A 16,045-nucleotide genomic window follows, 5' to 3' on the forward strand; every position below is an offset into this window, starting at 1 on the left:
ACAGTTCTGCCAAATTTACATTTTGATTTTTAATATTTTTGTTAATACAGTATCCCTGTATTGGGGAGCAAAGTGCATTTTTTAACCTTAAAAATTAACAAAAAAAAGGAAGCTTTAACAGGTACAATCCCATGTCAACAGTTTATTTGCAGTGCAAGTTAAAATACAGTTATTGCTTTAGTACACAGAATACACCTTCATTAGACTAGTCTCTATTTTTGGAATACATAACTCCCTTGTGAATTATCTGCTGCTAGAAGATGCAGTTTTACAGGCGTCAATGTATCATGAACGTGATCAACTGTGACAAAAGCACTACATTGGAGAAAAAGGTACAGCAGGCTGAGAAACACCTGGCTTTAAGAATAACAGATTCTTCATCTATTGAAGACTGGGCATTAATCATTTGTACTCCATCAGCAGTACCCTAATCTCCTCAAGACAGCACATCAATGAGGCTGGCTGTACCTTTGTATCGATGCATCTTTCACAGAAAAGAAAACACTAGGGGTTTTACATGACATCTACAGTGAGATGCAGTATGCATGACAGATACATTCTATGGCAAAATCAGCAGCAAAACCGCTATTCCCACTATCATGTACAAACAAGTAAACTTTTATTTAAAAACTACTAAAACTTTTGCAAAAGCCTGATTTATCTATCTATCATACAGATTCATGAAGTCTTTTCTGCTACTGCATGAAGGAAGAGAAGCTTCTTTTTGTGAGGGATACATTTTCTAGATTAGTGCAATTTACCGCTTTTCACTACCAGATAATTTATTCAGACTGATTGGAACTAGAATTATCACACAACATCTTGTCAGTAGAACATGTTACCTAAATCGGCAGGGTTACTGGTTGCTACCATGCAGATGTCCAGTTCACAGTAACTGGCATCAAAGAGCCATGGGCTGTAATAAACTGAAAAATTAATTCGCTTTTCACTCCTAAGCTTGAGTCCTCTTTTCTGTGCAAGGATGACAAAGAATAGACATGTCAGGAACAATATTCTGATATTCTTCAAATCTAGTAAATTCAACATTAATTTCTAAGATTTTTAATACAGCACTTCAAAGTAAAAGTCAAATTAAGTTCTAGTTAAAATTCCTCAAATTGTTCATTTTCAAATGCCACTTCTAAACTGTGTTTGTTAGATACTTGCGATAATTGCTGCTTCTAAGTATTTTTCAGGAAAAACTTGTCTCATGCCTATTCCTTACTTGCATTTTGACATCTTGCAAAGAAGTTAAAAGAAATATTCACATACCAACATTCTATTGGATAAAAGTTATTACTTTGGTCAATAAAATATTGTACAATGGGGTAAAAGTAACGTTGGGTATTCCTAGTAAATAATTTCTGTGGAATAAAACACCATTATTTTGAACTTTCTTTGAGTTTCAGTAAAGTGCTATGGTTTGCTACATATATTGCAGCAATGACACCTGATAAGACAGAGTTCTGCAGAAACTAATGCAACTTCAATCATTGTGCAAAACACAGACTTAATTGCCAGTATTTGCATCCAGACTTACTAGGAACAGACATCCTCATGGTGAAAAACTGTAGACCAAAACATACATAGTAAGTGCTCTTAGGGAGGGAGAGTGTATATTCCTTGAAGAATTCCATGACGCAGGGAAAAGAAAATGGCAAAGTGGGAGAGAAGCACGCAGCATGTGAAGAAGCCTTTAAACAAGCAGGATGTTTTTCTCAGACAGGAAGCAGTAGTTACATCACTACAAAAATGGCTGGCAGGATTGCACCTGCTATTTAAAGCCTCCAGCGTTCGTTTCGTAATGTGAACACAGAAATTCTAAAGTTTAATACTAGCATTAAAATTTCTAATTCATTTTTATAAAAGCCCTGTTTGAAATTGTCAGCAACTCCAATACATACTACAGTAATGACAAATCTAACATGCTTATGCAGGTGATTGGAACGATAATTTTTTTCTCCATTCCTTTGGAAGCAAAGGATATTCCTGATAAGCTGGGAATAGTGTGAAAGAGAACCTACCTTTGCCCAAAGATCTCCAGAATACAACTGCAGAGTATAAATCAATTTATTGTAATAAAATAATTGTCTGAGTGAATTTAGCTTTTTACATTCCTCGTCTTAATACCATACGCCTACTTCTAAGTCTCTGCAGAACAGGGACTTCCAAAAGGAGAAGGGTGATCCACAGATAGCCATATTTGTCAACATTATTAATATTCCTAATCACTAGATTCAGCAAACTAGTCAAACTGATTTTGAGAATATATGTATCGCCAAATAGAGAACACCTTATAAATGCATTTTAAGTAGGTGGAGTTCCTGCTAGGGAAACAAAAAAGTAATTGCTCTTGAAGGCTTTAGGAGCATAAAGCAAGATCTGTAGGAAAAAGGCATCTTATTATCCAGCTATATCAGGTGACCTAAAATAAGCAAGTTTGTGTCCTTAAGACAGGTTGGTGTGGCTTTTTTTAAAAAAACAAACGAAACCAACAAAACCCAACCCTTTTTTCTAACTATATCAGCTGATCTAATTAAAAACATTATTTCTGCCTACAAATTATGCATGGATAAGAAAGAGCAGAAGGCAGATGTAAAGAAAAGGCAGGATTCTTCTTGATCAGGCACAAACAGCAAGCAGTAACACACTGCACCATATCAAGCTGCAGACCTAGTCAAACTTTAGAAAATTGAGACATCTTGCTAACAATTTTTAGATCTTTTAACTATGCTATATACAAGTATACTTGATAGCTGTCCAGGTAGCATTTTGCATGTGCAACTGTTCTTACTACTGATTAATTACAATTCAGAAGGAGGAATTATGTCTACACATTTCGAAATGTGTTGTTATTCCTTTCTAAACTCATCTGTAGTAAAAACACCAGAATCTGTCTTGGACTCGTCAAGTGCTTGAAAAGTAGCTTATTTCAAGACAAGACAAATTCAAATATATATTTTTTAAGATAACTGCAGTCTCAAAATTGTATTTAATATTGTGCAGTCTTCTGTTAATATGCTTAAACTTGAAAATTAAATAATTTGGGTTTAGACATAAACGTTAGTCAAGACCTGGGATAGGTGTGGGCATGAGCAATGAAGTACACTATGTAGACCAGCTTTTGCTTGGGGGAAAAAAAAAAGAAATCTCTTAATACCCATTTCATCTAGACATAAAGGTTGATGTTTGCTAAACCAGGTCTACTTATGGCTCCTCTGGAGGATTTACAAACATGGTCTAGAGAAATGCACCTCCAAGAACAGTAATGACAAAACAGATGGACAAACCTAGGCTGCTTCAGTTTAAGGCATAAAGCAGCTACCTAAATTACTTTTTTCTTTTTTAGCAAACATTTTCAATCTATTTTAATTATGCATGTGCTTTAGAGCTTTACAACACTACCTGCACCATCTATTTCTGGACTGCATAATTTTGAAACTATCAAGAATGCAGCAAACTAATATTGTGTCCATAAAATGTGTCACTGGGTACCATAATAGCTTTATACTTATAGAGACTGACTGAAATTATATATGCATATGTAACAATTGCATATATATGTACACCAATATAGAGAGATAGTCTTTCTACCTGTTACTACATAATCAGAAGGAGCTTAGGAGATGCTGACAGCATGCTATCGCATCTTCCATCTCATTTACAACAAATTTTCATTGCTTGTGGAACACTATGGAATGACCAAACATTTATCATCTCTGGAAAGACTTCCACTAAACATTAACAAAGCTTTCCCATCCAAATACATAGTGTGCATTTTCTCAAGCATGTTAAAAGCTGGAAGAAAAACAAACTAAAAAAACCCAAGAATTTTTGATACAGTCTTTTGAAGGTCAGTTCCTTATGTCATACATGCTGGTGTACAGTTGAAGGTAACTAAAAATTACATCACTAGGACTTTTTGTTCCTTTGTTTCCCCTTTGGCAAAACAGGGAAATTCAGTATTGTAAGATCACAGGATAAGTCGGGTTGGAAGGAACCTCAGAGGTCTCTTGTTCAACCTCCTGCTCAAAGCTATTACATCAGATAAGGCTGCTCATGGGTTTATCCATTTTTATTTTGAAAATCTCCAAGGACAGAGACTGCACAATATCTAAAATTAAGCAGAACTCTCACACTCTTCTACCACACTAGTAAGAGAAGAGCTTAAAAAAAAACCAACCTGAAAATGATACCCTCCATCTCCCAGTAAAAATGGCATTTTCAATGTGTTTTCCACTGGACTAGAGAAGGAGCTAAACTAAAATTTTCTTTTTTAGAGCTTTTAACTTTATCATAATAATTATTTTTCTAATGGCAACATACCTGGAACATCAAATGAGTTTGAACTCAAACTTCTGGGGATTCCCAGTAGTACTTAAGTGGGAAATTACTTACCTGTAAATACCATTTATACATCAATTTGTGCTATGTATATCGAGATACAAAAGAATCATGAAAATTCCCCTTTCAAAGGAGAATTTTACTTTCCTCTGAAACTCTATGCTCCATCTCAGGACAAGTTTCTCCCATGGAAAGTTGGGGGGGGTGGGAAATCAGCTCTTCATTGAATTGAAAGAAGATCTCAGATTTTTTTTAATCCTTATGTGTACTGATTATTTATAAAGCCATGAAGAACCTCCAGCTTTGATGAAACATAGTTCTCAAGGAGCATTAGGCCTTGTGTTAAGCAAGGAAGAATGTTAAAGTCTTACTATGCAAATTCTCAATCTGAGGATGGCAAATACTTATCAGAGCTACTCCTTCCTTAAATCTTCACACAAAAATAAAGCAGAATAGGATCATCTTGGAAAGAGAGAAAGACAACAGCTCTAAAGAGAAGTTCAAATGTAAAAGTATTGTATAAATATTTAGACTTGATTTTCCCTAATATGTACTACTAATAATAGAGTGGGTCCTGAGCTACATTCTTTCATCGGTTCATCCTACTTCTTGTTTGAGGGCTAGAATAACTACAGTTAATCTAGTAATTTATCAGGTGTTATGACACTTTCTAGAGGAAGGTTTTATAAAATGACAGAAGTTTCAAAAGTGAGATTTTAATATAATATTTAAAATATTTTCATGCTCCATCATTCTAAATAAAAAAGCAAAGAAAAAAGCTATTGCACATACAGTAGAAAAGGTGCATCTGCCAGCACACACTGGAAAGCTGGGTTTGCTTTTTACTGAAAGATACTGTTTTACCCCATTTTAAGCAGCCAAGGGAACATATTCTTCAGCTTTTCTGAATGGAAATTTTAAGTTTACCCTCTCATATCTCGGAGGCTTGGTAGAAGCATGTATTCCAGTCCTGTTACAGTCAACTTTCAGTTTCTCAGGTCAGGCTCATATTTAAATAGCCATTATAAGTTCCCTTTAAAAGCTTACTTTGGGGAGCAAAGGTCCACACACCATTTCTGTGAAGGGTCAAAACCAGTTAAAAGATAATTTTCTGTCTTCAAAGACAATATATGCAAGATACTTGCAGTCCTTGCCTTGTCTACACCAGAAAATTATACTGAAGTGATACAACCACTTCTTTATGTGGCTGTAGTTATATCTGGAATAGGTCTACCTACTTATATATCTTTACTGGAGCAAAAGAAATTTATACACAGTATGACAAATATTAATACTGCATTTTTAGAAAAGACACGTAACCCATGCTTTAAATTGTTCAACACAAGCCAGAACTTGACAGATTGTGCGATGTATCCAAATAGTGTCTTGAAGAACTAGAAATATCAGATGCTTCCACTGAGATAATAATTACAAATAGTAATCCAAACTGTCTGGGATGGAAGAAATGTTAAACTTAGTCTGTGAAACTTTTTATAAGATAAAAATACTTTGAAAAGTGGTAGTTTTCTCCTATATAGCTGTACTTCTGATGCTTATAGCTGTGCTTCTTTGAAGCTAAGACACTTAACAGCCCAATCATTTCTTAATTTAAAAAAAGAGTGTAAAAATCCTTTCCTCTATAAAATAGGATTTATAAAACTGCCAAGACAGTTATTCTCCCTGCAACACACACATATACTTTCAACAGTAAGAATCAAAAAGTCTTCCCTTGAAAAGTGTTTTATTTTCAACAAAAAGCCTTTATCTGTGAGCAGCAAAATTAAATGGCGGTTTGTATTTTCACTGTGAAATGAGTATCAGTCACTTGGAAAGTTCTGGCACTGTACTTTGAAAAGAAATCTTGATTACACGTGGGATTACATGTGCATGCTTAATCTAACTAACCTCTTTTTGCGGAAGCATGCAGCACATACGTGCCTTGATTATATTCTCAACGGAAGCAATCCAGAGCTAGCCTTGGGTCTGAAGAGCAACTACTAGATATTTCAGTTTTCGAGCTGTTAAATTGACAAAACTTGGTGTGGGGGGGGGAAGATCCACATTGCTTCTTAGGGACTATTAAAAAACATAAGGAGTTTTAATCGACCGGTAGAGACAGCTTTCTCCTAGTTACAGTAGGAATGACGGCATCATTCGCTCACTAAAATAGCACTCTATACTCATCTTCTGAATGAGTACAGAATCTGTTCCTAACTCTTCTCAAACTCCTTGAGTCTCTAAGAGTCATGACATAGAACATAAAATTTAAGAGAGATTAGGGAAAAAAAATCTGTGTATGTACGGGGGTATTATTATTACACATTTCCACACACGCAATATATAGACACACACATTTGGTAGATTATATACTGTCTGCTTGTGTCTGAGTGTCATTCAGCCATAAAAACCCAGCCTCTTCTCTGGCTGCTCCAGCAACTGAGTTTGCCCTGATTCATCCCCACAATGCCAGGAGCATAACTCCTGTTAGTTTCCACCACCATTCTAATCTCCTTGCTCACACTGCCACTATCTTTTCTCAATCCTAACACCAGCTGTTGTTTTATTAAGTTTTTTCATACTGACACAGCCTCCACACTTTCCTCTCATCTATCTTCATTTCCAGCCACCTTTCCTCCATTTTTTTTTCAGGATTTTTATTTATCCCTTTCTCCTGGTCTGCTATACAATCCCATTTCAGCACATTCCCCAGTTCCTCTTTTGACTCTGTGTCCTCCTACAAATACAATGTGTGATGAGCGGGACTAGCTTTCTCATGAGAATGTAAGGCCAGGCAGGTATGGGAGAAGAAAAAAAAGACACTGAATTTTAGGGACAATATTTGCAGACTATCTCTCCATCTCTCAGGGCCCAGCTGTCCACATGAACTTGTAATCTTAAGTATGAAAACTGCAACGTTATTCATATGATAAAACTTGATGCAAACTGTCTCACTACTAAAGCCAGAATATCACTCAGAGCTAACATACTATAATAGAACTAATAATTTGAGTATGCAGAATTGAAAGGAGGCAAAAGAATAAATCAAATGCTTTGCAAAGTCTATGCTTACCTAGATGCACAGAAGCTTTTAGTACAGTAACTACAGGATATGAAAAGAAAAAAAAAAGACTCAAAGGAAAAGCAGAGTCAAGAAGCCTGCAAGGAAAGTTTCTAAGGACTGAGAACTGACACGGATTATTTTCACCAGGGAATTGTGGTTTGTGTTTTTTGAAGACTCCTGCCATTTATTCTGAAATAGCATATTTCTATAGTTACACTCTAGTAGAAAATGGTATGTCAGGCAAAAGATTCCATAAAAATATAAATAAATGAAGTGCCCAATTCTGAGTACTTATCCATGTAAGATTTTATCAGAGGAGTTACTAACATAACTTGTATAAGACTAACTCCAGATGATTTTGTTTCCATTGAGAATCTTTGATATGACAAATATTGGTGAGCAGATACCAGGAAGCCACTATCCTTAATGCAAACAACCTGCATCCTTTTCAACAATTACACCTGTACCGGTATCATCTTTGCATCAGTATTTAAATGCCTCTGTAGTTCAGAAATTTTTTTATTAGTATCAACATAATCCACTTAAAATAGTATTTTTCTTTCTCAGCAATGAGCAGGGCTTGAGGACAAAGCTCACTGCTGCATCAATGGGTCTCACCGTAGGTGAATCCTGACCACTATGCAAAGCATTGTGCCATATTATGTTTACTTCTGTATGTAGTCACAACAGATGAAAGTTCTCGCCACTGAAGTATTTATACTAACAAACTGTAAAAAAGGTTTCACCTAGTTCAGTATTTATCTACTCCTTGCAACTGTCAAAACACACAAAAAGAAGCAGATGCAAGAAATCCTAATGATGCAATCATAAAACTTCTTGAAGAAGTATCATGTATTTCGGCAGCACTAAGAGCTTGCTGTCCTGTGAAACACTGGCATTTCTCAATATTCCCCAAGCTTAACAAAATAGATTTACTGCATATATTAGCCTTTTTAATGTAAAATTTGCCCTTGGACTCAATGTGAGGGATTATATAACTTTCAGCTGCAGAACAATTTTTAGGAAGGAAAAGTGATTTAAAAATTGGATCTGAAATAATCTCATTCTTGCACAGTGCCTCTTCATTCTTGTCTCATGAAAAGCGTTGACAGAAGTGTCCGGTATAGCTTTTTTTATAGCATGGTGTTGTGGCTCATCTCTCACGGTCTCTTTTATCCATTCTTTGAGAATTCTATGTATTCTTTGTTATTAACTTTTCAGGATTTTTAAAACACTGGACTCTAGATGAGAAACAGAACTCTAAGACTTAGTATGCTGTACTTTAACGCTACTCAGAGCTGAACTGCAATATAAACCAAATGCTTTCAGGCTATCAGATGCAACCAGCTCCAAGAGCAGTCTTCAATACCCTCTAATTCTTCTGGCATGGTTTTAGGGAGTAGAGCAAAGGCATCACGAAGCTACCTCCTAATCATCACCTTTTAATCACAGAAACCAAGGACCTCAAGTATAGTTGATCAAATAAAATTTTGTCCAATCCAGAATACTTCACAAATAGGAACCTGATATAAGTCAACACAGCAGGAAGTTTCTCAACTCCCAGACAGATTTCTGTATTTAACGCAAGTAGAATTGGATATTTTAACAAAGTCTACCTCTAATAAAGTTTGCTATACAGAGAAAACCAAGATTCTTGGCCTTGAACATCATATTCAGGAATAAAACTGAGTTGCTAGATGACACCTGAACATCTTTTAGTAGCTTCAAGCAAGAGATTGGATTCTTCACATCTAACGTAGGTTATACCCACCACCCGAACAAGCACCAATGACTGGGGTTATTTATGAGCTTAGAAAGGTGTGTATATCACACTCCAAGTCCTTGGTGTTACTTTGGAAAAAGTGTAGAGAAAGATGTTAGGAAAATATATTTTGCATAACTTCCATATATGAAGATGGAAACTGTATACAATGTATATATATTTCTAACTCTTATTATCACAAAGGCAACAGAGAGGTTTCCTAATGAGATGAAAAAGGTGTATGAGGCTGTGTAAAGAGTCCTCCATGCATGCACATGCAACCCCAAAGCAGCAGCATCAGGGCTGGCGCAGCACATACAGCAGAACAAAAGAGCTCCTGCATAACTGATAGTGCAAGTGATCTGAACTGTTTGTGAAGAAAAAAAAAACCCTCACAGATTCGATGTTAACATCCCAGAGAGTTCCCTAACGTTTCTTGTATCTAAAACACATGGAAAGTTTGATGCTCAACCATTTAGAGCGCAACTGTACCTCAAAAGATTTCGCTACAACTTATCCCTCTTTCCCATTCCAAACTTTGCTTTGGCAATGAAGATTAATGAAGATCAGAGACCTGCAACATAAGGTGGCATAGGAAAACCCACCAACAGAGAAGATTTGACTGATTCAGTACTAACATTTCAAAACAGGTTGCCTTTTTTAAGTTCAAAAATTCAAGGACGTTCCTTCTCTAGATATGGTTTGTGCCAATATCAGTCAGGTCTCATCTCACCTCAGGCTTCTGTTCTGAGGAAACATACTTCTAATATCCATTCGTGTAGGGATGCATCAGTAGACTAAAAGACATATCAGATATACCTGAAATTCTAACAGTACAAAGCAGCAAGCCCCCATGAAAAACTGAAGGTTTAAACACTACGTCTCCTTACAAGAAACACTGTATGAACATACATGCATTGCTTGAATTTGCTGGGTTTTCTCTCCCTACTGAGTCAAAGAAAACAAAAGAAAAACCTCACGTAAAGGGAAGAAAACCAGAAACAGCAACATTAGGATTTTTTTTTTCTTTTAAATTATCCAATATAGAGTTCAATTCCATTCCAGGAAAAGGTAACAGTTTTAGAAGCTACCTGCTTTGAAGGCTAAGAGCTAGCTACTAAGTATGTTTAAAAGTGAAGGATCAAACTGAAGATGTAGTTCTGGTTCTCAGGTTCCTTTTAACTGCTGAACACATTTTCTCTAAATTTAAGTACAGGATTTGCTATTTGACTGAGAAACCGGGTATCAAAAACTTTGAAGAGATGCTTCACTTTCAGGCAGAAAGTGCAGCGTACACAAACCATACAATAAATTTAAATAACTAAAGACACTTCATGGTATTTTTTTTTGCTAATGAAGATCCAGAAATGGAGAAGAAGGAAGGCAGGAAGAAATAAAAAGTTCTCCCGTTATTTCAGGATGATTAACTGTGGAGACACTTTTCCAGAACTTGTGAGCAGATGAAAAGTAAGTTTACTGTGATTGCTGTGACTTCTGCATGCATGTACATACATACATGTTATTTTGTAGGTGATGAGTTTTTGCACTGGTGTTATGCAGGAACAGGAAATTCCAGGCAGAACAATGTTAAAGACAGGCAAAAAATTCTCATAATGAGTAAATCTGTATTAGTAAGAAATTATATTGTTATAAACTGCAAATATTAAATCCAGACAGAATGTAAAGGAATCATGATTGGTTTTAACTGTTCAAGTTAGGATAAGAAAAATCTTTTGCAAATCTACCTTGTTGGCTAGAAGGTAATTTAGTGTATTGCTCTATTTTACAGCCAGAAAATAGAAAAACTTATCTATAAAATATTTTACCAAATCCTGGATTACTGTCCTTCAGAGAGCTGGGTAAAGTCACCCTCCCCAAAAGACCTACTTAAGCCAGGCAACCTTTGAAATCCTGGGAACAAACAGCTCATCTAGATTTCAGAATGAAAACCTTACAGTCCTCCCAAGCACACATTTCTACTGGATTTTGTGTGTGATTGTGAAAGGAAGAAGGAAGGAAGGACAGTGGAATTGACAATACTGAAACGTGTTTGTAGCCCCCTAACCCATGATTTCATGCTGGGAATAATGAAGGAATCATGTGTTTCATAATGATCTACCCAAAATGTTCTCAGGGACACATTAGCACAGACCCAATACTCAGAGATTCACAGTCACCAGTCAAATCACAGATAACGTTAATTTCTCAATAGAAATAAAGGGACATCAAGCTTTTACTGCATACATTTTTCCCCTAGATGTAATTAGCATTATTAAAAGCCATCAGTGTGCTTTCTTACAGAAATGGGGTTTGTTTACATGAGTCCTGCAACTTCACTGCAACTGTTTAGACTAAAGACCTGATAGTGTTTTGATATAAATGCCATTATTGGAAATGCCTTTAAGAGTAAAGATTATTGACATGAAAACAGCATATTGCTATACTACTGACCGTTTTCCGTGTCTTGTTATAATAACAAAAACATTTTTAACATCAGTTGTATTCCTACCAGTGTATTTTAGCAAGTACACCAAACTGTACTTGTTACCACCATCAAGATGGTAACATTACAGCGATTAACATAGGCCAGAAACTACCAGTGCAGAATTCAGAGGACAGCACCTTTACTTCAAGACAGACAGTATTCCGGCTGAGGGAAAGCAAGCAGATAAGTGATTATGACAATGCCATTTCCCTCACCTTCAAGTTCTTCCAAGATATTTCATTTGAAGATTAATTACTTAAAGATGGTTCCCCAAGAAATGGAAAATTTAAATCCTATTTATTTCTTTGCAGTATTAAAAAGGAGACTGATAAATTTGCACATACTTCTAACAAAACACCTAAACTCCACCTACTATGCTGTGGAAAGCCATGATGGCAGACATAGCAGCAAAGCAACATAAATCTGTGAAAAGCTGGGCAGCAAAGGGACTCAGCCATATTAAAGAAAAAAAATCCAGAACTACTGGCATTATGTATGAAAAGCAAAACAGGGTGTCTTGTTTATTTTCCTTTTGACAAACTAGAAGGAAGCTGGACACAGTTAATAAGTGTTTCTTACACAGCCCATGTATTCATGGCTTTAACTGCTGAAAAAATTGTGTAGTCTACTGTAGACAGCTGAAAGAACTCCAGCAAAACCTTAGGAAGTTGTCCCATGTAATGTACCACTTTCAGTTTGTTTTTTCCAATCCTCTTTGAAGGCAGGACTAGAACTGTTCCTTCAGACCAGTTTTAGGTAAAGAGAACCATTTCATCAAATAATAGAAATAAGCATTAGTGCATTCCAGTGCAAAGGCATCTGTAACAAGTCCACTGAGTTGTCCTTTCTATATCAGCAAAGCTTATCCCAGTACCTTTAATGTTCTTTATAGAACTGCTTTAAAAACATTCCTTAGCATTAAAGTCCTCAAGTCTGTTTTTAAAAATATGCTCTTTAATTTATTACTGAAAAATCAGTAGGGATAATGACATATTGATATTGTATCCCTGTGAGTGATAATCATTTTTATGAACACACCTGGCTGTAAAAGGAGAGTTTAATTTGACTTTATAAAAATTCAGTGTGATAACCTAAAGAATACCTTAACACACTAAGAAAAGCTTTGGATTTAAGACTAGAGTGTAGAGTCCCTTCAACTTCACAGCATCAGTATTAACCAGAATAGCTTAAGCATGGTTTGTGAAAGTAGGAAATAAAAATTATTCCTTAGCATGGTATTTGATCTAAACACTTCTTCTACATAATGAAATATATTTTTGATGAAGTGCCACAATAATTTTAATTTACAGATCACTAACTGTAATGGCATGAGTTTTGAAGGTATTTTGAAGGCTATACTAAGCGAAGTATTACAGGTCACACTCCTAAATATGTAAAAGCAGAATGCAGAATGCATGTAGAGAAGCAAAAAGCTGAAGATCAGTTTACTAAAGCCATAAGCTCTAAAATCCAAATAACAAAATGAAAGCTAGTATTTTCCACCAGGAAAGCTACCTAAGTATTACCCATTACTCTTTCAAATTTGTCTTCTGATCATATTTAACAATAGTGCTAGGGACCAAAACCATATCAAACTTGCATGTTTTGCAGAAACATTCTCCTACTCCCAACACTCAGGGTTATGGGTATTATTTCTGGTTTGGGGGCAGGGGGGGAATTTTTGGTGGTGTGTTTGTTTTTGGGGGGGGGTTGGGGGGGGGTGTTTGTTGGTGGGTTTTTTTGCCTATCTGACAACAGAAACAAGGAATAATCTGCCATGTCCTATTTTATCCAGAGAAACAAGTTTTCAAAATATTTCCAAGTGTATTGTGGGTACATCATATAAGTAGAAGCAAAAATATTCTTTACAGAGCTATTCTGCAAACCAAAAATTGTATACCGAGATGTATAACTACAATAAATTAAAGCATAATTCTATTTGAGATATAGTCACAATGTTCAAGTACACAAGGTAACAGAAGGAAATGTAATGCAAGTTCTGTTCTCTGTGGTCTAAATTAAGTGTTTTACTCCTACTTTATGCAGAACATTAAAAGAATGTAGAAGAGTTGGAGGGATTTTTATAACCTTGACAACTCTGCACGAAGACAATCCTTATTTCCTCTACACAGTTTAAATAAGTAGTTAGTACAAACCTGGAGGAGGGTATAGAATGTGTTTAGTGCAGAATGATTTCTTTTGTAAAGCATCAAGCAAAACAGTCCCAAATCTGGGTCCTTCCAGAATAACAGGTGTAAATGATATAGCCTAGAAATTTGCTTGGCAGCTCCTGCAAAGAACACATCTACCATAATGTCTATGCACAAATTCTGTTAGAATATCATCGTTGCAAAAATGCTGGAGCCCAATGTCTTTTCAAAGTAGTGGTGTTTAAACGTAATGCGTTAGTAAAATAAGAAGAGAGCTTAAGAGTCAAGAGAAACAGGAAGAACTACTTCATAAAACACGTAATGCCAGTCCAAGTTGGAAGCATGATTTTAAAAAAGAAAAATCCTTAGCTTAGGAAAGCACTGAAATCCCATGTTTTTATTGCATACCTTCTTCTTTGCAGTTTATCTGCATGCCTACAACCCCCAATCTCATGGCAGTCTTTAATATAGTCTCCTATTAAATGATGTATCTTTGACATCTTGTGCAAGAAAGGAATAGTTGTCAGAAGCTATTGTTATTGCTCAATAACACTGCAGCAAGCGAAGGAGAAAGCTCAACAAGGCCAATGGAAAGGCACCAGAAGTTAGCATATGCAGATGTTGGACAGAAAACTACTGAACCAAAGCTAGAATTATTTGCATGTGCTACGCATGATGTGGTCAAAATTTAGTTGTTTCCTCTATCTAGATGCTCTCCTCTTAAGGACTGAGAAAAAGTAACTACCTTGCCTCTGAAGAAATCAATGGAAGGCACTCCCATGAAAAGAATGGAATCCTCTGCATGAAGATGTGTGTTCTGAAGTAAAAGTGGTCACAAAGATTAAGCTTTGGAGAAAGATAAATGTATTCCTGATCCAGAAACAGCTTCTACCAACATTAGCAGTAGGAAAAACGTCCTCACTTCCACCTCCACTGTTTTGAGCTTAAGTGGACAGTAAACAGAGTAATGCCATTGTGAACTGCAGCCTATTCGAATATTATAAAGCACCTATAGCAGCAGCCAAACAAAAACTTGTTTGGAGGATTTAAGACAGGGAGGTAATACAAAAATGTAGACAAGCTGATACTTCTGTATTGTGAACACCTAGTTAAAAAAGGTTTTTCCCCCTCTTGAAATACCCCAATCAGTACTTTTGGTACACATACCTCGAAGAATTCTCTCCTCATGGCAACGTAGAAAGTCCCAGATTCTAACAGTGCCGTCGTCAGAGCATGTAGCAAATTTATTATCCGTGGGTGAGAAACTGTTACATGAAGACACACAGCAGGGGAAAGAAGTCAGCATTTAACAGATTATCTATGCTTCTCAGACAGGGCAAAATTATACTGTAATGTGTTATACACTGAAGGATGCATTTGAACATGGGGACTGAATACAGTGCCTGCCAAATGACACTTCATCACAAGACATGAATTTAGCATAGGATTACTATTGCATAGCAGTCCCCTGTCAAATGAGGAAAAAATCCGGAATTTATTCTTAGCACCTTCCTACCTATGACTGCACACGGTAGCGCCTTCTCTGCAGGATGAGAAGCAACATCAGTATGATTTGGTAACTGTCACCCTAGATTTTCATGTTTGGTAATACCATAAGAAAGTGACACTGTGTAGAAGCACGGGAGAACAGTTCTTAGGAAAAAACTCCTCTTCAGCCACAGGTGCTTTGCAGCAGAGAAGCAAAAATAAGGGAAAGCTGGTCACAGGAAAATGCTACTTGGATTAACTGTTGAAAAAATTGTATACAAAACAAGTGTACCACTTATTGTAAAAGTAATTTGGAAAAAATCCCTCTTATTACACCCCATCAACACCATGAAAAGAATCCTACAGACACAGAAGCAGCTTTCAGATTGAGCAGTCAATATCACTTGATGGAAGTCACTGGAAAAGCAAGGAGTTATTTAGCCATGTGATTAGGGCCAGAGCATCTCCAGCAACTGACAGGCACTCACTTCCTTTCTGGTGCAGTGAAATACCATGAGGGAGCCCTCGTGAAATCCTAGATCTTTATGATCAGGAAAGGGCTTAAAATAGTAGAGAAATTCAGTGTATAGTCATGATAGTCAGACAGTAACTGAATCCAATGTAAGCACTTCTCATAACCAAACTCTGGCTGAAAATGCTGCACCCTACCAAAGAAAAATGGTGACTTTAGTGGAAAGTGGTTTTGTGGCAGTGAACCTTTATCACCAAGGGCCAGCACCTGAACCCGAAGAAAC

At 36.3% G+C, this 16,045-nt stretch overlaps 1 protein-coding gene across 5 annotated transcripts in view; it reads right to left on the bottom strand.

The window, feature by feature from the left end:
• The window catches only part of WDR33 (WD repeat domain 33), a 72,551-nt gene that overhangs the window by 33,062 nt on the left and 23,444 nt on the right, over positions 1-16,045 (bottom strand). For 3 of the 5 annotated variants that reach the window (XR_012624258.1, XM_074833571.1, XM_074833569.1), the window contains exon 7: positions 14,970-15,067. Coding sequence is in view for 4 of the 5 variants with exons in the window: in XM_074833571.1 (XP_074689672.1) it covers positions 14,970-15,067 (98 nt within the window). In the remaining variant the exon portion in view is untranslated. Of the gene's footprint in view, positions 1-122; positions 14,620-14,969; positions 15,068-16,045 lie in introns of those variants that run through there. The other 2 variants (XM_074833570.1, XM_074833568.1) reach the window with 2 other exon arrangements.

This window comes from Strix aluco, chromosome 9, assembly GCF_031877795.1.
Source record: "Strix aluco isolate bStrAlu1 chromosome 9, bStrAlu1.hap1, whole genome shotgun sequence".
Taxonomy (NCBI): Eukaryota; Metazoa; Chordata; class Aves; order Strigiformes; family Strigidae; genus Strix; species Strix aluco.